Genomic DNA, 25,746 nt, shown 5'->3' on the forward strand with positions numbered 1-25,746 from the left:
TGCTCAACATCTCTAAACATCAGAAAAATGTGAAAACCACAATGATGTGTCACCTTAACATGTTAAAATTAGCTTTCAAAATGATGAAAGATAAATGTTGGAGAGGCTGTGGAGAAAACTACACTTATACACTGTTGGTGGGAATGTAAATTAGTACAGCCATTTTGGAAAATAGTATGAGGTTCCTGTCACATAAATTTTATATACGTGTGTGTGTGTGTGTGTGTGTGTGTGTATGTCCCTATGTGTATATACACACTACGTGTATATACATAATAGGCATATACATACATACTGCCTTGTGTCTGCCCATAGTCCCCTCTCCTTCTAGATCATTTGCTGAAATGACATCTCAGACACAATCATTTGCTTAATCGTAACTAAATACCCCTTTACTTCACTGCTATTTATAAGGTCCCTTTTGGACTTTGTTTATTAATAATCATCTAGCATTCAAATAAATGCATCTGCCACTCTTGCCACTCCTCTTCAACACAGTACTAGAAGTCCTAGCCAGAGCAGTCAGACAAGAGAAAGAAATAAAGGGCATCCAAATTGGTAAAGAGGAAGTCAAACTGTCACCCAAATACGTATATACACAAAAGGCATATACACAATATGTGTATATACACAATATGTATATATGTATATACGTATATGCACACACAACATGTGTATATATACGTATATGTACACACCTGTGTGTATGCATATATATGTACACACCGTGTGTATGCATGTATATGTACACACCGTGTGTATGCATGTATATGTACACACCGTGTGTATATATACGTATGTTGTGTATATATACAGGTATATATACACACATATATACACATACATATGTATAGCTTTAACTTGGCATTTAGCGAGTTTTCCAATGATTCTTGAGGTCAGTGAACAATTCTTGTATCTCACAATAAGCACATAGCTTGCTTAAATAAATATGTCTGCTATTCTTGCTCTTGATGGTATTGATAAAAATAACACAATTTTTAAAAGGAACATTTACAAACAGTTTACCTAGTTTCTGGAGTGAAGGAGCAATGCAATAGAGTATGTGTCTACTGGAACAAAACATTCCTTTCCCTAGATGTATTAAAAATAAAATTTTAAAATAAAAAAATTTAAATTTTAATAAAGTAAATTAGGTCAGTTTCCTGAACTGCAGCTAGAAGAGTTACTTCACATCAAACTTTGTTTTAATTCCCAGTCTCAGCATCCTATAAGGGAGGGGTAGAGACTAACCACAGAGCTTGAAATTATGGGCATGGAGAGCATCCTTGCTGGCTACCCTTAAAATTTTCTTCTACTCTCTCTGTAAGAGGTAAAAGTTATTTTCTTTCAATTCTGGCAAGAATATCTTCCCCGCTACACCTCCCCAGATCATCATCTCTTCAAGGGTTGAAATGATTTTTCTTTATCTTATCACAACTGTAGTTTAAGGTTCAATGGACTCTCCTCTGTGTGGTTATTCTTTCCACAAGTCTTCCTGCTTCTCCTCAGACTTGTATTGCATTTCTTCCTCACATACCAGCTAGAGGGTGAGTTTTTAAAAAATACAACTAAGTTACTTAATTTCCTCAACTGAAATTCTTTTGGAAATGTCAACTGCTCTTAAAATCCAAACCTCTTATAGAAGTTTAGGGGGGCCTTGAGAGATTCTACCCTCATCTTATCCTAATCTTTCCTTGATTTGTTGCGTTCCAGCCTTTCTGGCCTCCCTTATGTCTTTTGGACATGCCAAGCCCACATTCTTCACCTTTGGCTATTTGTGTTTCTTTTCATTTCTCCTAATGTCCTTTCTCCAACTTATCACATAGGTGGCACCTGCACATTCTCCAGGTTTGGGTCTAACATCGTCTCCCCAGAATCACGGTTTCAGACCCCAAAGTAATTATAATCTGCAATAATATTCAGATATCCAATTTTATTATCTTTCTATCAATAAGCTCCGTGAAGACATACTGCTCTTGATTTTCGACACCAAGTATATTACCTAGTGTCCAGCACTTTTACGGCATATACCACGTGTTCAAAAATATTTCTTGAATTTGTTAGTGAACAAGTGAGCAAGACTCTGTTCTGAAAGCAATCTAATGGTGTAGAACAGAAGAGAATCATTTTGAAACTTTAGAACAGACAAAACACTGACTTTGTCATAACTAATACTGTCACTTTCTCCATTTTTGCAAAACTAAACCAAACCAACAAAATCCCTAATAATTATTTTGACACGATTTCCCCATTGTTAATGAAATAAACTCAAATTATATGACCAATCTTTTTCCTTATTTACATTTAGAAATAAGGTTTCATTTTTTTCTTTGTTGAAACAATTATCTACAACAGACTAGATGCTGTGTTTCTATGTTCATCTAGCATATAACACGACTTTACTGGTTTTCAGTCTCTAGAAAAGTATTTTATCAACTGTCATGGGAAACAATTCCACCCCCTCATCCTCCCAGACCTAGGCAACCACTAATCTTATTTCTACCTGTACAGATTTACCTATTGTGGCCTTTTTATACCAAGAGACTCATATAACATATGATCTTTTGTGACTAGCTTCTTTCACTTAGAATAATGTCTTCAAGGGTAATCCATGCTGTAGCATGTATCACTACTTTCTCCCTTTTTATTACTCAGTAACATTGCCTTGTATGGATGTGCCCATTTTCTTCATATAGTCATCACTGGATGGACATTTGGGTTTCTTCTACATTTTGGCGATTATGAATAATGTTGTTATGAACATTCATGTATACGATCTAGTTCTTATAGCATCCTATATCTATCCTTTTAGTTATTCAAACCCCATTAGCTTACCTGTGACATAGGTGTAATAACAAATCCTAAGCCAAAAGAACAAAGCTGGAGGCATCATGCTACCTGACTTCAAACTATACTACAAGGCTACAGTAACCAAAACAGCATGGTACTGGTACGAAAACAGAGATATAGATCAGTGGAACACAACAGAGCCCTCAGAAATAATGCCGCATATCTACAACTATCTGATCTTTGACAAACCTGATAAAAACAAGCAATGGGGAAAGGATTCCCTATTTAATAAATGGTGCTGGGAAAACTGGCTAGCCATATGGAGAAAGCTGAAACTGGATCCCTTCCTTACACCTTATACAAAAATTAATTCAAGATGGATTAAAGACTTAAACATTAGACCTAAAACCATAAAAACCCTAGAAGAAAACCTAGGCAATACCATTCAGGACATAGGCATGGGCAAGGACTTCATGTCTAAAACACCAAACGCAATGGCAACAAAAGCCAAAATTGACAAATGGGATCTAATTAAACTAAAGAGCTTCTGCACAGCAAAAGAAACGACCATCAGAGTGAACAGGAAACCTAAAGAATGGGAGAAAATTTTTGCAACCTACTCATCTGACAAAGGGCTAATGTCCAGAATCTACAATGAACTCCAACAAATTTACAAGAAAAAAACAAACAACCCCATCAACAAGTGGGCGAAGGATATGAACAGACACTTCTCAAAAGAAGACATTTATGCAGCCAAAAGGCACATGAAAAAATGCTCATCATCACTGGCCATCAGAGAAATGCAAATCAAAACCACAATGAGATACCATCTCACACCAATTAGAGTGGCGATCACTAAAAAGTCAGGAAACAACAGGTGCTGGAGAGGATGTGGAGAAATAGGAACACTTTTACACTGTTGGTGGGACTGTAAAAGTAGTTCATCCACTGTGGAAGTCAGTGTGGTGATTCCTTGGGGATCTAGAACTAGAAATACCATTTGACCCAGCCATCCCATTACTGGGTATATACCCAAAGGACTATAAATCATGCTGCTATAAAGTCACATTCACACGTATGTTTATTGCGGCACTATTCACAATAGCAAAGACTTGGAACCAACCCAAATGTCCAACAATGATAGACTGGATTAAGAAAATGTGGCACATATACACCATGGAATACTATGCAGCCATAAAAAAGGATGAGTTCATGTCCTTTGTAGGGACATGGATGAAATTGGAAATCATCATTCTCAGTAAACTATCTCAAGGACAAAAAACCAAACACCACATGTTCTCACTCATAGATGGGAACTGAACGATGAGAACACATGGACACAGGAAGGGGAACATCACACTCTGGAGACTGTTGTCGGGTGGGGGGAGCGGGGAGAGATAGCATTAGGAGATATACCTAATGCTAAATGGCGAGTTAATGGGTACGGCACACGAGCATGGCACATGTATACGTATGTAACTAATCTGCATATTGTGCACATGTACCCTAAAACTTAAAGTACAATAATAATAATAAAAAATAAAAATAAAAATAAAAAAATATTCTCATCACAAAGATTAAAAAAAACAGACAAATACGCAACGTGTTTCTCTCTGAGGGTTAGGTAAAATGATGTATAAATTAGTTATGTATAGGGTAAAAAGTACTTTGAAAATAGAATTTTATCTTTTTATATTATTTTCTCCTATCACTTATGTCAGATAACAACTACCAATTCCTTATACCATTTTTCACCACTGAAAGTATATTTTAAAAGCCAGGTTTTTGTGTGAAAAAGCAAGTTTAAAAAAGTAAAAAGGAAATAAAAGTCAGTATGGATGCCTAGGCACTTCTGTTAGCTCTTATTTCCTGCATACTTAACATGTCCAAAGTACTGTGGAGTAACACAAGAAATGAGATTTACTCCCTGGTGCCAGTTTGGGTATAATGCATACACAGATGCAATTATTTGAAATAATTTCAAATTAACAAAATAAACTGCTATGTAATTTCATATGCTACATTTTTCATTCCCTATATATATATTCCATATTTAATTAAAGGGTTATTTATTAATCTAGACAAGCATTCCAAAAGGGTGAATAGTAACATTAAACATGTGTAGCTAAAGTGGAAATGGGGCCAATTTGTTTAAATATAAAAGCAGTGAAAAAGTTAGGAAGTTTTATAAACAATCATCATTTGTAGGTATGAAATTTAAAAAAGAGAAGACAGATGATAGGGATGGATGGATGGATGGATAGATGTATGAATAGAGATTATATATTATTACATATTTATATTGTAACATCATAGACAAATCTCAGTTATCAAACATTGCTATTCTGAACATCTTTAAACTAAATGATAAAAAGTTGAACTTTAATATGATTAAGAGGTATATACAGATTAAAGTAAATTTCCAGTGAAATGGCTCTTTTGCCCAACAATTATTGCATAGCCACTAAATGTATTTAACTTTAAGGGGGAGTTATGTATGTAATGACAAGTGAAAATACATTATTGTTAAATCGGTCAATATTTGAAAATCTAGGATATTTAAAATATTTTCCCAAATTAATTTTACAGAGGCACAGCAACAAGTACACTGAAATCCACTAGAGGGAGCAGATATTATTCATAAAGTTTTACTACCTGTACAGGAAAATAAACCGCTTAGCAAAAACAACTCTGAAGGACACACACACACACACGCACACACACACACACACACACACACAGAGAAAGTATTTATCCTTTGCTTTATTTAGTTCATTTCATTTTTGTAAAAATGAAAAGCTGGGAAATGAGAAAAGCTTTGTGTATCACTACATTAATTCTGCAAATGATATTATATGGTGAATTCTTTAAATATTTACAAAGAAAAGCAATAGGACAAAGTATTTTCCAACTAATTAAAGTTTTAGTAGTAAACAAACACATGTTCCTGTGCTTCTCATAACAAATTTGGGGCAGAGATTTTTTCAGAAAAATACTTTTATCTTAATGCCTTCAAACCCAATTTTATTCAATCATTCTTTGTGTGTGCACATGAACACATATATGCATGTATATAGTGAATCAAAAACCCATTTACTATTTCATAAAGGTGGTCATTAATCTGTCTCTGAAAAGAATTTTTGTCTTAAAATTAAGTTGATGAGTAGAGATATTTTGGAGCAGATACTATGTATTAACATCATCTTATTAAAGCAATTCAGGAAGAGACAAAAGAAACATCTTGAAAAATTTGCTAGTCACATGGTATGAATTTGCATAATTGCTCCACTTTTATCTTTTATCATCAAAGGAAAAAATAGGATTTATGTAATTATAGTGATCCAGTAGTAAAATGTAGCCCAAAGAATAATTTGTCCTTTGCTGAGTTTCAGTTGCCACATGTATGCTAAAGCTATAATACTCTTCAGATAAATTGACAGAAGTATTAGAAGATGCCTAGCAAATATCCTTGTACATACAGCGAGCCAGACTTAATGAAAGTGTATTCATATGACCTCAACTGCTCTTTTATTTTCTTCTATATTCAAAATGTCTGATTTGGAAATCTACAATCCACCAAGGAGAAGTTATGCCCATACAAAACATGTTTTGTTTCTCAAAGTCACAAAATTATTATGACGACAAAAAAATCTAAAGACAGCTTATCTGTTCCACCAGTATTTCGTTCCTTGTTAATATAGGTTGTAGGGAGAATGGTTCCATTTACAGAAATTATTGTTTCATGTTAGTACTTTCTGGATTTCCCAACAAATAACCAATTTGGAAAATGTCAAGTTAGCCATTTTAGGCTTTTTACTTACTTGTCTGTAGCTCTTTCTCTCTGGCCTGCACATCAGAAAAGACTTGGTTAAAATGATTTGTAAAGGCCACAAAGTCTGCATCCAGGAACATCGGTCCTTGTCCTTTCTCTTTCAGGGCTATGCTTTGAATTTTTAATCGTTCAATTTGAGGTTGAAGAGCTGATAGCCGGTTGACTTCATCCTGTGCCACAGAGTATGGAAAGTAAGTAACACTTTTACTTTTCATACATTACATTTTGCAAAAGAAGGCATTAAAAAGCAGTAAGGCAAGTTTACCTTAATACCCTTAACAAATATCTGATAAGAAACATCCATGATAGTATAGACAAGCCTCTATCACAGGCCATCCATCCATTTAAGGATACCTTGGCTCTTTGTTCAATATGTATCATCCTATATAATGATATTTAAATTTGAAGATGACATAATTTAGAGCATTAATGGGTATGAATGTCTACAGTGGGGAAGTACTATCCATGACCTTAAATCCTTTCCATAAATCAAATATAGGTGTTTGGCTGCACCCCTCTTATATCAAAATGATGTGCCTTTGCTTCAAATTCTAAGCTCACTCAATGAACAATATTTTCTTTCATTTGTGCAAAATATAAATTACATATATACCTACATATATGTATATGTGTATACTATAATTATAAATATATTTTGGTACAATTATATAGATTACATACACACATATATAAAATCTATATAATACTTACATGTATGTATATACACACACAAATATAAAAATATATCTATAATCTTCTAACTTTTGTATGGTCTCATTACTTCTCCTGACCAAACAGGCAACCACCACTTTTTTTTTTTTTTTGAGACAGAATCTCACTCTTGTTGCCCAGGCTGGAGTGCAATGGCGTGATCTTGGCCCACTGCAACCTTCACATTCCAGGTTCAAGCGATTCTCCTGCCTCAGCCTCCTGAGTAGCTGGGATTACAGGTGCCCGCTACCATGGCCAGCTACTTCTTTGTACTTTTAGTAGAGACAGAGTTTCACCATGTTAGCCAGGCTGGTCTCAAACTCCTGACCTCATGATCTGCCCACCTTGGCCTCCCAAAGTGCTGGGATTACAGGTGTGAGCCACCGCACCCAGCCAATTGCCACTTTTTAAATTACGGTGGCTGTCCAGATTTCCTCTTGTTGTCCTGGCATAATTATTAGTAGCACCCTCTTTCGCTGTCAGTAGTACCCTCGTTTGTATGATAAAATCACATGAACACTGCTGTACTGTCACTAGCTCATTTGGCAACTGGGCACCTGAAATGTGGCTGGTCCAAATTTAGATGCATGAAATTACCAAAATACGTTTAATTCTAAAGACTAAGAAAAGCTAAGAACATAATCTCAAAGTTTTTAAACACTGATTAAACTTTCAAATAATATTTTTGATAAATCAGGTTAAATAAAATGTACTATAGAAATTCATTTACCGTTTCTTTTTCCTTTCCTAATGTAGTTTCTAGACCATTTTAAACTACATATGTGGCTTGAATTTGTGGCTAACACTGTATTTCTTTTGGACATCATATTCTCTACATAAATGTTTTCATGCTCGTTTCCAGTGAAGTTGGAATTGTTTTGTATTTAATACATATATAATCTGAACTCAGAAAGTTTTCACTGCCCTTTTTAAAAGTGTTATTATCATGGCTGCTTACTTATAATTCATATATATGCTGTCTTTAGAAAAAAAATACTTGAGGATTAGTTACTATTTAATATATAACAACAGGAAAATTGAAATTTAAAAATTGGAACATGAGCCTATTAGAAGAAAGGGAAAATGGAAAGAATTATACCAATTCTGAACGAATTGAAATCTGAGCTTCCTGAAAATCAAAGTGAAAGGGCAAAAAATAAGTTAATATTTATGGAGGCATTCATACTCTTTGGGAGAGAGCAACTTTTGTCTTAGGCGTGGCTGAGAAATTTATCACATAAATTCTGTCATGGTTGCAAGACTAATGTACAATGCCACTTATTCTCATTAAAAAAAATGTAAATACAGCTTTCAGAGGAATGTGTTTATGTGGTTATAATGGTATGAGCTGATTCAGGTAAAATAATGTCTGACGATTCAATCTTTTTTGTGGGTGAAGATTAAAGATATTTAGCAAAATGGAAGGTGACCTATATTTCTCATTCAAATATAAATCCTCTCAAACAAGTGCTAGAAAGTTGGTATATATCCATGGATAAGAAATAAGACAAGAGGTAAAGGGTAATATTCTGTATTTATAGTACAGAAATATATACATACAATTTGTATGCTAGATTTACAAATGGCAGCATTGGCATCTACTGTGAACCATTAAGAACCTGATTTATATTTGGCCAGGTGGAGAGCCGCCATTTTTCCCGTTCAGGGAGCTATAGAAAGAGCCAACATTATAGCCAAGTGTGCTCTGAAAAACAAAGGGGACTTTGAAACTAATAAAACATTTGGGCAAATGTTCAGCTGAGACCTTAATGTTCTGAGAATAAATCATAGAAGAGATAATTTTCAACTGAAGTATTCAGTGTTTAAAAAGATGTTAACAATTAGCCATTATTTCCATAAAAGGATTTGGTTTAGTTGGTCCTCCAGAGTATGACGTCTACTTTGAGTCTGTTTATTCTTTAAAATTAGATGCTTATCTCATGGAAGCTTTTGTATTTTTCTCAGGAAAGAGTTCATGAATTTCTTCCAATTCTGATAAGGCTCTCTAACCCCCCAAAATATTAAGAACCAGTTCTGCCAATCATTAGAATATGAGCTAAATATGCGCTCTAATGTTATAAAACTTCTCCAAATAAAACGCTGAGAAACATGTTATAATTTATTTACCTATCACTAATCTCAGCAGAACAGTATATATATTTGGCCTTGTATGAATAATATTAAGCTTATCTTGCTAAACATTTTACCTAAAGTGATTCTTCAAATTAATAGGCACCAATGGGTCTGAGAGAAAGAGTAAGGGGTGATAAGGAGGTGACAACAGAATTTGGAACTTTGTGGCTGGATGCAGTAAGAGAAATATTTTCCCTTAGGATGACTTCCTCAACCACCAGACAATATTTAATATATAAAACCTCTGGTGATCTACATTTGTTCCTCAAATCAAGACCAAGATACTAGCAGGTCCCAGAAGTCATTGGTTTGTCTCCTATATACCTGCCTTTTCCTCTTCGTCTCTCCTCTCATTCCTCTGCCCCTCTATGTTTCAGCATTTACAATGCTCTTCATTCAGGCGCTTGGCCTTTATTGCTCCCTCTCGCCATGTTCCTTCTGCCTGGAATCTTGCTTCACTGTTCTCTTACCTAATTCTAACTCATCACAAAAGTCTCAACTCAAACGCTCCTCCCTCAAGGAAGATGCCCTTGGTGGCCCTATCAGGTTCATTTTTCCCTGTTAGTCATTCTCCCAAAGCTTTGCATCTTTGTTTAAACCACTGATCCTAGCAGGAAATTTAAAAATACCGATTCCGTTGTTTCATATCTCTCTCCTCTGTTTTCCATAAATACAATAAAAGCAGAGTCCATGAATGCCCACTCTAATATTCCCAAAACTTAGTGCTATGGGCAGAATTGTGTCTTCCAAAATTCACATGCTGAAGTCCTAACCATCGGTGAGACTGTATTTGGTGATAGGACTTTTAAGAGGTAATGATGTTTATATGAGGTCATCAGGGTTGGGTGGGGGTGGCGGGGGTCGGGGGCTAATCCCTTAGGGATTGGTGGCTTTATAAAAGGAGGCAGACAGAAAGAGAGAGAAAAAGAAAAATAGCCCTCTTTCTCACTTTCTCTCCATGTATACACACAGAGGAAAGCCACGTGAGGACAGAGTGAGAAGTTGGTTATCTGCAAGTCAGGAAGAGAGCCTTCACCAGAAGATGAAGCTGAACCCTACCAAACCTTGATCCCGGACTTTCTCGCTTCTAGAACTCTCAGAAAATAAACCTGTGTTGTTTAAGCCACCCAGTCTGTGGTATTTATTGTGGCAGCCTGAGCTGATTAATACACTCAGTACCATTCTTAGACACATTAGAGACACTTAATATATATATTTTATGCATGAATGTACAGTGTAGGTACTATTACTAACTATTATATCTGAATCTCAAGAATCAGATAAGGTAACATCAGATTTTTGTTGCAAGAAATAATGTATTTGGATTATTCCTCTGATTCATAGGAAAAACGGCATGGGTTCTATTCTTGAATTACAAAATGTATCTAAATGTAGAAATTCCTTAGATGTGTGTATTTGCCTAATAAGTCAAGTGCCTTATCCAAGGTATTCTTTATCCAAAAGTATACTTTCTGAGTTTATTTCCACAGCAAACTAACACAAGAACAGAAAACATAGTAAAGCTACAGGTCCAATATTTGAAGAAGAACCATCAAGTCCTTCAATTGTTTTTCTCTTCAAAATAGCTTTGAATTTCTCACCACTTTTTGGGTCCAATACCTTTTCTAAATCAACCTTGTCACATTTCCATGTCTATTCTACCTTAATTTCACCATTCTTTTTAAAGTATGCAAATGAATCTCCACTCCTTGCCTTTTGTATTAAATGTAATCATCTCGATCTATCACTAAACGTTCATCCTGGAAAAGTTTTAGTCCATCCTCTAATCAGTTTATCATTCCCTGTGAAAAGTACATAGCTCATAGTAACAATGAAAACAGTTTCGGCTATTTTCATTATTATACAGCTCTTGTTTTCTTACACTTGAAGGCATAATCCTTTCATCGCTTTCTCAGGCCCTTTTGTCCACTTACATCTTGTTTGCCCCTCCAGATCCACTGTCCACTCTTCTCCTGTAATCCAGGAGACTGATATTTACAGATGACAGTTCCTTGTCCTTTGCCTTAGGATTAAGTTTAGTCAGTGAGGAGCCCTGACAAGATTATGGAGGCAGGGAAAAAAGTGAAGTGGGGTGTTTATTTTTCTGACTCCATTTCTATGAGGATTCCTTAAGCTGGCCATGCTGCTTTTACCATGAGGATCTGACTGTCTCCTTCTGAGTTTCTATAACTTCTCTCTCACTGATCCTTTCTGGCGTAAAAGAGGTAAGAACTCTGATGCTGGGTTACTACACTATCTGGTGTAGTTCCTCTGTACTCCAGCTACATTTTAAAAATATCTTTTTGTAAAGAAACCTTCCTCAAATTATCGTAATTTGAGAGGTCCATCAGTTTTAAATATTTTCCTTATGTATCCAGTTCTATTGCATCCAAGCTTGCTGTTGACCCGTGTTTCTAACTATTTCCATGGATTCCACTTTTTCAAAATGACTATGTTTCACTCGTCGCAAAGAAAGAGTTCCAAAGTAGAGGCCATTTTTTACAGGATACATGTGGTTTCCACACTCCTAAACTGCCTCATGCTTACGCAAACCGACACAATCAATTAGCTCTGTGTAACTACGCCAAATACAATTTTAGAATCCGGGTATCTATGTCTTACATATTTAAACAGATTTTTGTTGCTTACATTTTGAACTTTTTTGTGCTTAGCTAAATCCTTAGAAGGTGAACGTTTCATTACGAAATAATATGTTACTGTCTTCTTGGAAATTGCCAAGAAATACCTATTGATTATGCTCCAAATGGAAGGAGAAAAGATTCTTACCTTACAAATTTTTAACTGACTTTTAATTGCTGTTGGCTCTGATGGGGTGGTGGGTTGGATTTTCAACCAGTTTTCAGCAGTAGTTGTCATCTGCTCCAATTGTTGTAGCTGATTATAGAAAGTGATGATGTTGTTCTGATACTCCAGCCAGTTAAGTCTCTCACTTAGCAACTGGCAGAATTCGATCCAACGGCTGTTCAGTTGTTCTGAGGCTTGTTTGATGCTATCTGCATTAACACCCTCTAGAAAGAAAAAAATAATTAAATGTATCCCCTGAACCCACAGACTGAAAGAAATGATCTGAAAGCCAACACATCCTAATTATAAAAGTATTCACCACATGAATGATTTCAAACCAAATCAATTATTTTCTAAGATATAATTGTGTAAATATGATTCCAGATTATTCACTGTGAATTATTAGACTTGCGTCACAACAAAGAATATCAATGCCATCAAGTAATAAGACATAAGATGTAGAAAAGTAGACTATATTTAAATAAAATATTAAATAAAAACTTAAATAAAACCAAAAGTGCTCAAAGCTCTGATGGGAGCTGGAAGGCTGATCATGAACAAGTAACATTTTAGATGTTTTCAGATACATTTTAAATATCATGCATATTACTCAAATATACTTCCCCGAACTAACTTACATTTTTAATTTTAAAAATGGGCTTGGAAATTAGTTTAAATAGTATTTTCATAGTTTTGAAAAAAGGAAAAAAAAATCCAAGATTATTATTTATTTCATTTATAGAAGACTAGAAATAAACAGACTGTCGGCTGAGCACGGTGGCTCACGCCTATAATTCCAACACTTTGGGAGGCTGAGGTGGGGGATCACGAGGTCAGGAGATCAAGACCATTCTGGCTAACACGGTGAAACCCCGTCTCTACTAAAAATACAAAAAATTAGCCAGGCGTGGTGGTGGGCGCCTGTAGTTCCAGTTACTCGGGAGGCTGAGGCAGGAAAATGGCGTGAACCAGGGAGGCGGAGCTTGCAGTGAGCGAGACTGCACCACTGCACTCCAGCCTGGGAGACAGAGCGAGATTCTGTCTCAGATTGTACATGGATCCAAGGAAGTAAAACAAGTACTAGGAAAAATAATCTTTCTAATACAAAACATTTTTAAATGTATAAATGTAGAAGGTGATCTCAAAGTTTTAAAATCATCTATAGTAATACCAAAGCCAGAAAACTTTATCACGGGAAAAATGGAAACACAAGCATATCATTATCACCATTACCATTCTGGAGTACCTACTATGTACCATGGAATATGCTATGTCATTTCATATATGACGAATGCCAATCCAAGTACATATTATTCCATACATAGCATGAAAGCATGACAACATCACGCTATGCTATGGGTTAAAATTCAAACTCTCTAAAGTTAGTTTACAAAATTTAGACTTTCTTAGATTTATTAGCTTATATAGTTTTCTTAATAAATGACAGAATACAAAAGAGAAAATGTATTAAATATGATATCATGCATTTTTAAACATAGCTACATTAGCATTGATAACATTCTTATACTTTGGAAATGCTGAATATTTAAATGTTTTATATTCCCTCATTTACCTACAGGGATCTCAAAAGAACATAAACTCACTATAAGGTTCTTTCTCTAGGTTAAAATACCTAAAAGTTCGAGGAGTAGGTTGGTAGAAGAGTAGGTTGCCTAAGATAATCTTCTTTTATAAATGTTCGTTTTACTTAATTTTCTGGTAATATAATTTAGATAAAGGGAAGCTAAGTTCTTAAAAAGTCTGAAGAACGTCTCTAGAAACATAAGGCCTGTGGATTTGCTAACTTGTACGTGCCGCCCACTTTATCCTTTTTAAAGACTAAAAAAAATATAGATGTGCATTCAACAACTATACTATTTTATCCTCTTTCACTTCCCTCTGCCCTGATAGTCTAATGTTCTGTTTGTCATAATGACATTAATGCTGCCAAACCATGTCCCTCAATTCATTTGAAACACAACTGTAACTTCACTAATTTCAAAGCATAATGCTACTCAGGATGGCGGTGAAGGAGACAAACTTTGCAAATATTATTGTCAACTATTTTCCCCTCCTTCTTCCCTGATATATTTTTAATGAGATACAATGGAAATAATAGAATGTAAAAAGAGAACATATACATGGCTCCATATATCTAAGCATAAAAGAAGGCCGTGCTCTGCAGGAGCTACATATTCTAATATCCTCCTAATGCTTAAGGAAGCAATTGTGACATGCTGTTTTTGATCGTTAGACTTTGAGGAGTGATCAAAAATTGTACCAAAATATTTTGTAAGCGATGCGAATAAGTAACTGTTGTTATAAAATGACCACATTTGGCATAAAGTATAAGAGAAGAATATGAAACTTCAATCGTATGAGCACTCCGTTTGAAAAAAGTATTATGATAAAACGTTAACATTTCTGGAAAATAAAAAGATAATTAAAAAATATACCAGACAGAATTTTTGAATTATGTTAATAACAAAAAAATGTGGCATGGATCTAAATGATCAGATATTTAGGAGAAATATTTTCAGCGTATGTTCAACTTGAACAAGCAGTTAGAAGTCCATGAAGGGTGAAAAGTCAACATAAACCAGGCATTAAATAGGTAAAAAAGAAATGCTAAATTAAAGGGACCGACAGACTAATGCTGGATTGAGTCTTATTCAACATTTGTCTAAATGAGAAGGGAACACCGACAGAAATCACTTTGTGTCCCTGAGAAAGGTCAACCATACAAATCGTAGCAAACGAAAAAATGAAACTATGAGTTGATTTTCAATATGGATATGTTAATTTTGTAAAATGATAAAACTATAGTGAAGTACCAATAGGCTCCGCAGTATCTGTTAAAATCAAGGGACAGGTTTTAATGAGTCATTGTTGATCATTACACAAAACGCTATGTTGTGCCCCCCAAAAATGTAGCAATATATCACCGTGAAAGAAATTTAAATGGTGAAGAAAAGTCAACTTTGTACAAATTCATAACACTGAAATTTATAATACGCTCTACTTATTTGCATATTGATCTTTATAACTGAATGCAGGCAATTAAAATGCAGTGATAGGTAAAAGAATGACTTCTATAATAGCAAAAAGGAGGAGGCAGGCAGAAAGGCAGAGAAATGACCAGTGAGAATTCTGGCGCGTTAAAGAGACTGGAGTTAAAATTTGACTCCCCTTACGAGATGTGTGACATGGGTTCAGTTACTTAATTTCACTGGATCTTACTTTTCTCATCCATGAAATGAGGATTAAAAATAGAATTGACCTCATAGGATACTTATCGAAGTTCTGAGTTAACATATACAACTTACTTATAACAAACGCTGACACATACTAGGCAACAAAGACATATTAGACAATGCCATATAGAGGAAATGAAAAAGAATATTCAGAAAACAAGAGACCAGATCTCTTGTGTGAAAATTAGGGGGAGAGGAAGTCTTCTTAATGACTGAAACAGGACATGTATAAAAAGCTAATAATACTATTTTAAAATTAGTCCTAATTTTATATAATATACGACTAATATGGGATATAGAAGGTGTATTCATACATTTTTTAAAGAAGTTTTATCAATAACCAGGGATCCTTTGAGCCCAGGAGTTCGAGGCTGCAGTGAGCTATGATTGCATCACTGTATTATAGCCTGGGCAACAGAGCAAGACCCTGTCTCCAACTAAAATAAAAATAAAAAGAGTTTATTTGGGAATCCTGGAATATTCTGTCACATTTATAATCATTTGACATTGAAGTTATAAAGAAACCAAAAAATTTCAAAAAAACGTGGAAATTTCTAGATGTTACTAGAAAAGACATAATGTTGGCCACAGATAATCAGAAGTCTTGTTATGAAGGGTTTGTATGCAAACATTGTATTAACTCATTGTGAATATGCTGCCTGCTCAACAAGGGCATAAACTGTCCTTCTAAACTATAAACTCCTATACGAAATGTCTCCACTGGCAGTATCTAATAGAATTCTCAGCTTGGAGTAGAAAGAGAATAACTACACGGTACTCATGAAATCATTCAATACCAAATCAATAGTGTACTCTATCTATATGAATATAAAAATTATGAAACCAATGTACACTGAAGCCAAAAGCCATACGCAAGCAAACAACCTCTCTTGCATCAAATTTGCTTTAAAAAACTTGGGCAGGGGATGGAGAGCACTGTCACATTACTTAATGACACTGTCATGTTAATTACCGACAGTGTCACATTACTTAATGTACCTCTCTTAAATTAAAATTAGAAATGCTATTAATTCAACTTTATGAATTAATTGACCATCTAAATGCCAGGACTACTGTTGATTTTCTAAGAAAGTCCATTAAAACCTTTCTAGAATAAAAAAGGGTTCAAAGCGTTTTCCAAATACATATTTGCATATGGATAATTTTATTATTATATATAATTGTTTTATGTGTATTTCATAGAATTATGCTCCTTGGCTCAACGGAAAATTTTAAGTTTTGTAAGAGTTTGTAAGTGTAAATATCTGAAATCATATCAATCATCTGAGCATCTGTTTTCTAACTTTGTGTTAGCTATTTAAGAATACAAATACTAACACACCAGGCATTATGAACAATACTTATGGAAACCATTTTGTTGTAGCACATTAGAATCTCAGGGATAATGGATCATAATCCATTCACATCTCATATTCTAAACAACCCCTGAAATAGTCTATGAATAAATATATTGCACCCAGAGGAAATGGATCATTACTTGAAGTGTATCCATTAATTTTATTACTTGTGTACAGTGCATAACAGACTGTTAGAATAATTTTAATTGTGCACCACCTTCCATGCAAGTACTTCAGAACTGCCACTTAAAGTGAAGTATTCCTCATCAAGTATATTCATCATTAGCCGTGAGGCCCGGGTAGAATAACGCAAAACCAGTGTTTCCAGAGCTCTTGAATTAAAAGAATGTTTGGAATAGAAACTTAAAATAAAGCTGCTAATAAACAGTCTCCTATTTTTGCTGCACTTTAAGTGAGGGTTATTACAAGTCTATTTAGCATTCAATGTAATAGTCTAAAATGTAATAGAGAGATCTTCAAAACCCGTGAAGACAAGTTCTGAGGCTAAATTTTAGAGGCTTCTGTGACCTCACTGACTTAAAGTAATACCTTTTACAAATTAATGGTATATATAAAAGTAATACCCCTAGTGAGGGCAATATAAATTTTACTAATATAGCCCTTTTGCTTTTTTATTTTCAAACATCATACAATTAGAACACAGTCAGATTTTTACTCATATTTGTTTTTGCCACTCATTTCCCACAACAACAGTGACAACAACAGTCTCTTCCTTTCACACAAATGGACACACACACGCACATGGTCTGTGCGTGCAAGTTCACCCATGCATGCACGCCGTGCTCACACACACCCACAGAGGCTCTTCCCTTTGGAGATTAGACTTAAACCAAGAAAAATGTGCCTGTCAATTAAAAACATTTATTGAATGTGAACTCTGTGTAGAGCATTACACTAAGTGTCATGTGGAGAAAGAAGAAATATAAATCAAACTGCCCAGTACTGAGGAAGGAATAAGAGAAGAGGAAATACATGCAACTGTGGAAGGCTACTCATTCATGATGAAGGGGCTGGGCTACTACAAATGGTACAGTCTCCATGCCACATTTGTATACAGACTATTTGCAATATGTCTTGCCATTAAAATATATGATTAGAAGAGCTGCTGCTACTGAAAATTTTTCCAGTGATCATGAGAGTTTTACCTTTGAGATGAGCCAGACTGACTATAATCCCTACCCTCACCCGTCTGACAAAATTTGGTTGCCCACCTCAAATAACATAATTCATGTGAAATTATCTAATGAGCTATGAACCAAAATACAAGAAAAAAAGATAGTTACCTGGTTAATGTTACGGATAAGAAGAGCCCTCATCAGTGTTATCATTCTGTGCCATTTAATTACAACAGTTAGCATACTTATTATCAGGTATCACCTTAAACACTATAATCTAGCACTCAGGGAATGATAGTTTTGAGATGTTCTTTAGTCTAATACACTAATAATTACCACTTTTATTTAAACATGTCCTTAATGTGATTGTCTTTAGACTCTTAATTAACACACAGAAAACTACAAATAGAAATTGAAAATGAACCACAATTTAACTAACCCTATTGGATAATTATAGCATCTCCTCTAGAAATTATGGTGAAAGCATCTTATAAACTAAAGAAGGAGAACCTGAGCTACGCCTACATATGTTTTCAAATAAATGGTTTGATATGACCATATTTTGGTAATTTCAGTATTAATAAGGAAAACCAGTTTATCTAAACTAGGCTTTTTTGTGTTATACCTGATTGATGAGACTGTATGTACTCATGCAAGAACACTATTTTACAAAAAGGATTACATCTAATCCTAAATAGATAAAAACAGACATATGTTTAGGTATAATCATATGTATATTATTTTAGCTCTAGGTTGTCCTGAAACTTCACAATCTCAATAATACACTGAAAGGCCTTGGTCTTGATAAGCATCAGTTTAAAGACTCTTCAAATTAAAATCTTAGAAAACCACTATTAGCAATATTATTAAAGCATTAGAAAGATTACTTACTACATTTAATGGCTAAATTTTTCTAAATTTCTAAATTATTTATAACATTTTGTATTTAAATTAAGAAATGTAAAAAGAAACCTTAAAGTTATATCACGTCTTTCTTAAAAAGGAAAATAAAGAATTTGGAAACTCCCTTTTCAATATATACAGCTACAGGAATATATAAATACATCACTAGATACCTGGTCTAGCCTCTCACTCGCCCTCATTAAGTTAACAGTTTCCTGAGACCAGGGTTATGATTCTAATCTTACACATTGATGGTAAGATGCATGAAAATTATAGCTATCCAAAAATGTCTCTAGTAAAAAGAGGTACTTTGCATGCACCATCCAATATTCTGTCACATTTATCCAACCAATTAATGTTGACATAAGAACAGTAAATGAATTTTAATGTTAGTTCAAACAAAAAATACAGCTGAGAGAGAGATAAATCAGTTAAAAATTATACCAAAATTTCATGCCAAAATGCCAGAAACATGATTTTTTTTAGTTAACACTCTCCTTTTAGTAGCTTCTCTTTTTAGTCTATGATCGTGAAAGATCACTTCTACTCTGACCAAAAGAACTGGAACATCCATAAGGAAAACGTCCATGTATAGTTTTAAAGTAGGCAAGGAATTTGGCCAACTCCTTTCTTTGGTTAAAAATTCCAAATAAATTAGTAAGAATCTCTTTCTGTCTATAAACTCTTAATATATAAATTATTGCTGTAAAATTAACGATATGGTTAATATTAACTGTTTTAAAATTCTGCATACGACTCTTCACATTTGATAAAATACAGTGAAAATGAAAATTATCTTCCAATTCATCATAAAACTTGTATGTGACACTGAAAAACTGTACATATGTTACTAGACATATTGTTTCTAGGACGTACAACTGATTTTTAACAATACTTTGCACCATCAAATGAGGTTCGCTTCTACATTGTAACCATGGTAAATTTCGTACTTTCAACAACCTTAACACCCTACCCTGTCTTCTCAGTGTATGTCTTAAATTCCTTCAATAAATTGCCTTCAGGACAAATAGATTTTGTTTTCTGCATTACTTAAGTGATGTTAAATCTTCATTGCTTCATAGATATTTAGAAACAGACAAAAATCATTTGGAAATATGTCTGATGTACCATTTCAGGTCAAAACTGAAGTAAAATTTAAGTTATGAGAGATTATTTTTTCCATCTTGGAATTTCATTCTAAAAGCAAACTGATGAGTTACAAAATTATTCTAAATTTTTAAGAAGTAATTTAATCTTAGGGCAAATTATTTTAAGTAGAAAATTCAGTTTGCTATGCATGTACCAGTACAGATACATATAAAATACAGTTCACCGAATTTTTTAAAATGTATAATAGCTATACTTATGCTATTCTATATATTTTTACACTATGAATATATGTTAAATGTTTTCACTGTGGTACGTGTACATCAAATTTATAAATATATACACATATTTTTATTAGTGGCATAATAATATGACATTATACAAGAGTGGTTTATCTTTATCTTAACTTTTGAGGAAACTATACGTGGTTAAGAGGAAGGAACAGCCATTTACATGAGGTCCTAAATGAAGTACACTAATTCAGCTCTCATTTTCCTTTCTATAAAAAAAAGGGCAAGAATGTATGTGTCTTACGTGGTTGTGAGATTTATTATATCTCCATAGCCTAAGCTTGGGAAGGAAGATTCTGGACTTACAAATTTAAGAGCTTTAATGCAATAATTGTTGCAGTCCTAGTTTACAGAAAGCTTCCTTTGTCTTTCAGCTTCATGAGCTACACCAGCCAACTGCAGTTTTGGGCTCTATACTAAAGGAGCTATTATGATTTAGGGTAGCAGTCCCTCTGAAATACACCTGAAGAGGTACTTCAGGCACTTAATATGTGTCTAGCTTATCTCACAATTTGCACAATCACAGAAAATAAATATTATGCAATTTGTTCCTTGAAAGACAAAAAAGGAACAAATAGATAAGTTAGAATATTTGAGCCTTTAAGTAATTTCATAAATTATTTTATTTAATGGGGAAACAGAGCTATGGTCATTTTAAGCAGTCATCCTAGTTATGGCCCAAACTTGAGCCTAATGACGTATCAGTTAGACCACATATTTACTGGTAGAACAAATAGGTAGCATAAAATTTGATTAATACAGTCAACCAAACAGGAATGTCTCAAATCACACCCCTACCCCCCAGTGTTCCCTGGTATCTGCCAAAGTTAGCATTTTCCTTCAGAAGGATTATTAATTATTTTCACACCAAAATTACCAATGTCATTACCTCAACGACTGCCTTAATTTTGCTTTGCTAAACAGAATGTGGTCAATTAATATTTATTCAGCACCTACTATGTGTCTTGACTTTTCTACATGCCTCCAAAAATTAGAACTATGAGGGAAATAATCAAGAAAATTAATATTGTCACTAGTCACACGATCATTTAAATTCTGCATGTAGTTTTACTTACCAAAAATTAAAAATCATTCCCTTAATTTCTAAATGTTTAAATTATTTCTGATTAATTCCGTGTATGTTGTTATCAGGTGATCTAAAGTGAGGTAAGCTTGATATGTAATTATGAAATGAGACCATTTAAAGTATAGCTCTTGCATCAGCTTATTAAAATGAAAAAGTGATAATACAGTTTCTAGGGGGGACTTACATAACAACTAGGAGAATATTTTTAGATCACATAACTGTATTTAACATGAATATGCTGTTAAGTTGATCAGTTAAAATTACCAAGCAACATACATCTAAATAAAAATCTACTGATATTTTCATTATCTGTTCTTAAACTTGTTCACTCAGGTCTCAGCTGTTATATTTGCTTGTTTTCATTTTTAACTAAATACAGTCAGTCATGGGACTCATTAGAAGAAGAAAATGAATTGATTTTCTAGGAAGACCATTGAACTTTTTAATGCCAAATTTGCAATTAAGGCCAAAAATAACTTATACACAGAATTTATGCCCCAAGATGCAGGCAGATTCTGGAAAAAGCTGACATGCACAACAAAAACATTTGTTATATTTATTTATGATGTTCTTGTAAACATCTCCTACAAAATGAGAAATAATCTTATTCGGAAATAGCATTATCCCGAATTTTCATAAAATTTTATTTGGAAATATAGTAGTATAGGAATGATAATTTGAAAGAAGGTTGTTTACATATCATGTCAATGACATATTTGGTACACATAACTTTTGAGGCAGTGAGTATTAGCAAACATTAATTTTAATTTATTCTTGAAAAAGAAAAACAAAAGCTTGGCTAGCTTTGTGCTTTTACCTCACTCCAAAAAAGTTACTTAAAAGTAAAGGTTATCCCGAAGAGACTTTTCTTTTAAATGAGAGAAAGTGATAAAAAGTAACATAGAAAATGTCATATATATTATTAGAAAACAGGAATGACGGTAAAACATTCCATATAATTTTAGTCTGTTTGGAAAAACATATTGCAAAATGATTTAACATCAGATGATGATCAGTTTTACATATATAACATGACTGTTAATGTTTTCAAATTTCTGTAAACCTTATTTTCTTAAATTATTTGGATAAATGCTAGCAGATTTGCATTAAAATTTATTTCTCCGCTACAGATTGATAAAATATTCTACCACATCCCATTTTCTTCCAATGGCCTCAAAGTTGAATTTCTCCTAATAATTTGCTTAGCATTAAAAAAAGAATAATAAAAAACATACGAACTCCTTTTAATTTAAATTTGTATTCAAGAAGTGCTTGTCTGATATAATTCAGCTGATAAATATGAACCTATGTGTTTATCAAATCCCTAAGAAGATTATCTAAATCAACTCGTGTAATTACCATTCACCATCTGTTCCACCAGGGCCTGAGCTGATCTGCTGGCATCTTGCAGTTTTCTGAACTTCTCGGCTTTTTCTCGCTCTATGGCCTGCAGCATGAGAGCAAAGATGAGTAATTCAATACAAGGACTGTGAATCTACGCAATAATTATAACTTCTACTTGCCCTTTCAAGCCTTAAGATGTTTCACTCTGTCAGCTTAGCACATGAATCTAAAGACTTTTTTTCTCACCACTTTTGCCATCAAAAACATCAAAATGGCAATAAAAGCATGAGCCATTTTCACGACTTGCTACAACTTTTGATTATAAGATTTCTACTCAACTTTTTTTTACATTATACTTTCTGATACATTTCAACGCAAGACTGCAAAAAGTAAAAAGGCAATTCATAACAATGAAAGATAAAATGTCACATAACTAAAATGAAATTTATCTTTTAAAGATACACCACTGAAATTACTCCTAGTAAGTATATAGGCGGTATTAAAAATCAAATTGAGAATCCAGTATGTATATAAAATGGAAAAAATAAACTACCATAAATAATTTAGCAGAAATATATAATATATACACATGTATATTTAAATACCAGGCTGCAGGCTAATTTTTCTTTCAAAAATAATCAAAGTACTCCTATTTCCAAGGAAGACAAGATTGAGTTTCAAAAAACTTGCTGAATTCCTTTATTTCTCTTAAGAGTTAAATTTTGAACCACAAATACAAAATTATTTCAGTTAACAATAGCCAGAATTTCATACTATTGAGTTTAGCTAATAATATTCCTATGGAGACATAAATTTTAAACTATGATAGAGTAGAACTACATTACTATAATCAAGAAGATGTGACTATAACAATGTGTATGTCCCAAGACACAACTATTCAAATAACTACAATGCAATTAAAATATAGTAAGAACAACACACCTGTGACTCAACAACAGTATTATAATAAAGATTTCTCTTGAATTTGAGGCAGAAGGTTATTCTACATGAGACTATTTTTTAAGACTTTATTTACATGCACAGGCATTAAAAACAATATTTCCAGGTATAATACTGGAGTACAGATGGGAGGGCAAATAATAGATACATGCACAGTCTGCAGCATTGTTGAGTAGAAATTTGTGCAAGGATGGAAATGATCTGTATCTGTGTCATCCAATATGATAGCCAATAACCACTTGTGGGTATTGAGCACTTGAAGGGTGGTCAGTATGACTTGAAAAAAAATGAATGTTTAATTTAATCTAATTTTATTTATTTTAATTAATTTAAAATGTAAAGGTTACATGTGACCAGTGTTAACTGTAATTGTACAGCGCAGATCTAATACATTCCTTTAAAAGCAAATAGTTAAGAGATAGGCCTGTAATCCCAGCTACTCAGAAGGCCTGGGTAGGAAGACTGCTTGAGTCCACGGATTTGAGATCAGCCTAGGCAAAACAGAGAGACCTCCATCTCTAAACAAACAATTTTAAAAAAGTAGTCAGCCTTGGTGGCATGAGCCTGCAGTCCCAGCTACTCAGGAATCTGAGGCAGAAGGACCGCTTGAGCACAGTAGTCTGAGTAGGCTGCAATGAACTATGATTGTGCCACTGTACTCCAGCCTGGGCGACAGAGGGAAACTCTTTCACATAATATGGCAATATCAGAAATAGTTTCAGAGAAAAAGTAATCATCTAGACAAGACTATTTATTAAGCACATTAAATTATGGAAATGCTTATACAATAATCCACATATTTTTATGTATCTGAAAAGACTCTCTAATTTAAAGAAATAGCTACAAATGTAAAGCTTTTTGTTTTTGTTTTTCTTTGAGACAGAGTCTCACTCTGTCGCCCAGGCTGGAGTGCAGTGGCATGATCTCAGCTCACTGCAACCTCTGCCTCCCGGGTTCAAGCAACTCTCCTGCTTCAGCCTCCTGAGTAGCTGGGATTACAGGCGTGCACTACCACGCCCAGCTAATTTTTGTATTTTTAGTAGAGACAGGGTTTCACCATGTTGGCCAGGCTGGTCTCGAAATCCTTACCTCATGATCTGGCCAACCTCAGCGCTGGGGTGGGGCGGGGGGATTACAGGTGTGAGCCACCGCGCCTGGCCTGAATAAAGGTTTTCTTAAAAATTCATTTTAAAGAGTTTCCTAAGTGGGAGACCTGACAATATCTGACTTCAAGGCTTGATATAAAACTGCAGTAATCAAGACAGAGTAATATTGGCAAAAGAACAGACAGGTAAATCAATGGAACAGAATAGAAAGCTCAGAAACAGATCCACATAAATACAATCAATTGATTTTTGACAAAGAAACAAAGGCAATACAGTGGAGAAAAAGTCTTTCAACAAATGGTCCTGAACAACACAACATCTACATGCAAAAAAGTTTATCTAGGCATAAACCTTACACCCTTCTTTTGTTTTAATTCCAATTATTTAATTCCAATTTATTTACTTTCGTGTTATTCACTGGATCAACTTCATTGGAAGTTTATACTTTTGATGGTGAAATATCTGACATTACTGTGAATTTTATCACAAATTCACTTTAAAATTTCAACATTGAATACATCTGTAAAAATGATAACATGGGCTGAGTGCAGTGGCTCACACCTGTAATCCCAGCACTTTGGGAGGCCAACGCGGGTGGATCGCCTGAGGTCAGGAATTCAAGACCAGCCTGGCCAACATGGTGAAACCCTGTCTCTACTAAAAATACAAAAATAATTATCTGGGCATGGTGGCAGGCACCTGTAATCCCAGCTACTCGGGAGGCTGAGGCAGGAAAATCGCTTGAACCCGGGAGGCAGAGGTTGCAGTGAGCCGAGATCACGCCATTGCACTCCAGCCTGGGAGACAGAGTAAGACTCTGTCTCAAAAATAAATAAATAAAATAAAATAACATGAACATATATTTTTGTGGAACACAGCATTATGGTTAAAAACCATGTTTTCTTGGATACACATGGATATAAAGATGGG

The 25,746-nt window shown here is 34.2% G+C and overlaps 1 protein-coding gene across 4 annotated transcripts in view; it reads right to left on the reverse strand.

The window, feature by feature from the left end:
* The window catches only part of DMD (dystrophin), a 2,105,574-nt gene that overhangs the window by 1,368,138 nt on the left and 711,690 nt on the right, over positions 1-25,746 (reverse strand). For all 4 annotated transcript variants that reach the window (XM_054470954.2, XM_063660502.1, XM_054470953.2 and 1 more), the window contains exons 19-21: positions 22,766-22,853; positions 12,254-12,495; positions 6,612-6,792 (exon numbers count right to left, since the gene is read on the reverse strand). In XM_054470954.2, coding sequence (XP_054326929.1) covers positions 6,612-6,792; positions 12,254-12,495; positions 22,766-22,853 — 511 coding nt within the window. The remainder of the gene's footprint in view (positions 1-6,611; positions 6,793-12,253; positions 12,496-22,765; positions 22,854-25,746) is intronic.

The sequence above is a fragment of the Pongo pygmaeus genome, chromosome X (assembly GCF_028885625.2).
Source record: "Pongo pygmaeus isolate AG05252 chromosome X, NHGRI_mPonPyg2-v2.0_pri, whole genome shotgun sequence".
NCBI lineage: Eukaryota > Metazoa > Chordata > Mammalia > Primates > Hominidae > Pongo > Pongo pygmaeus.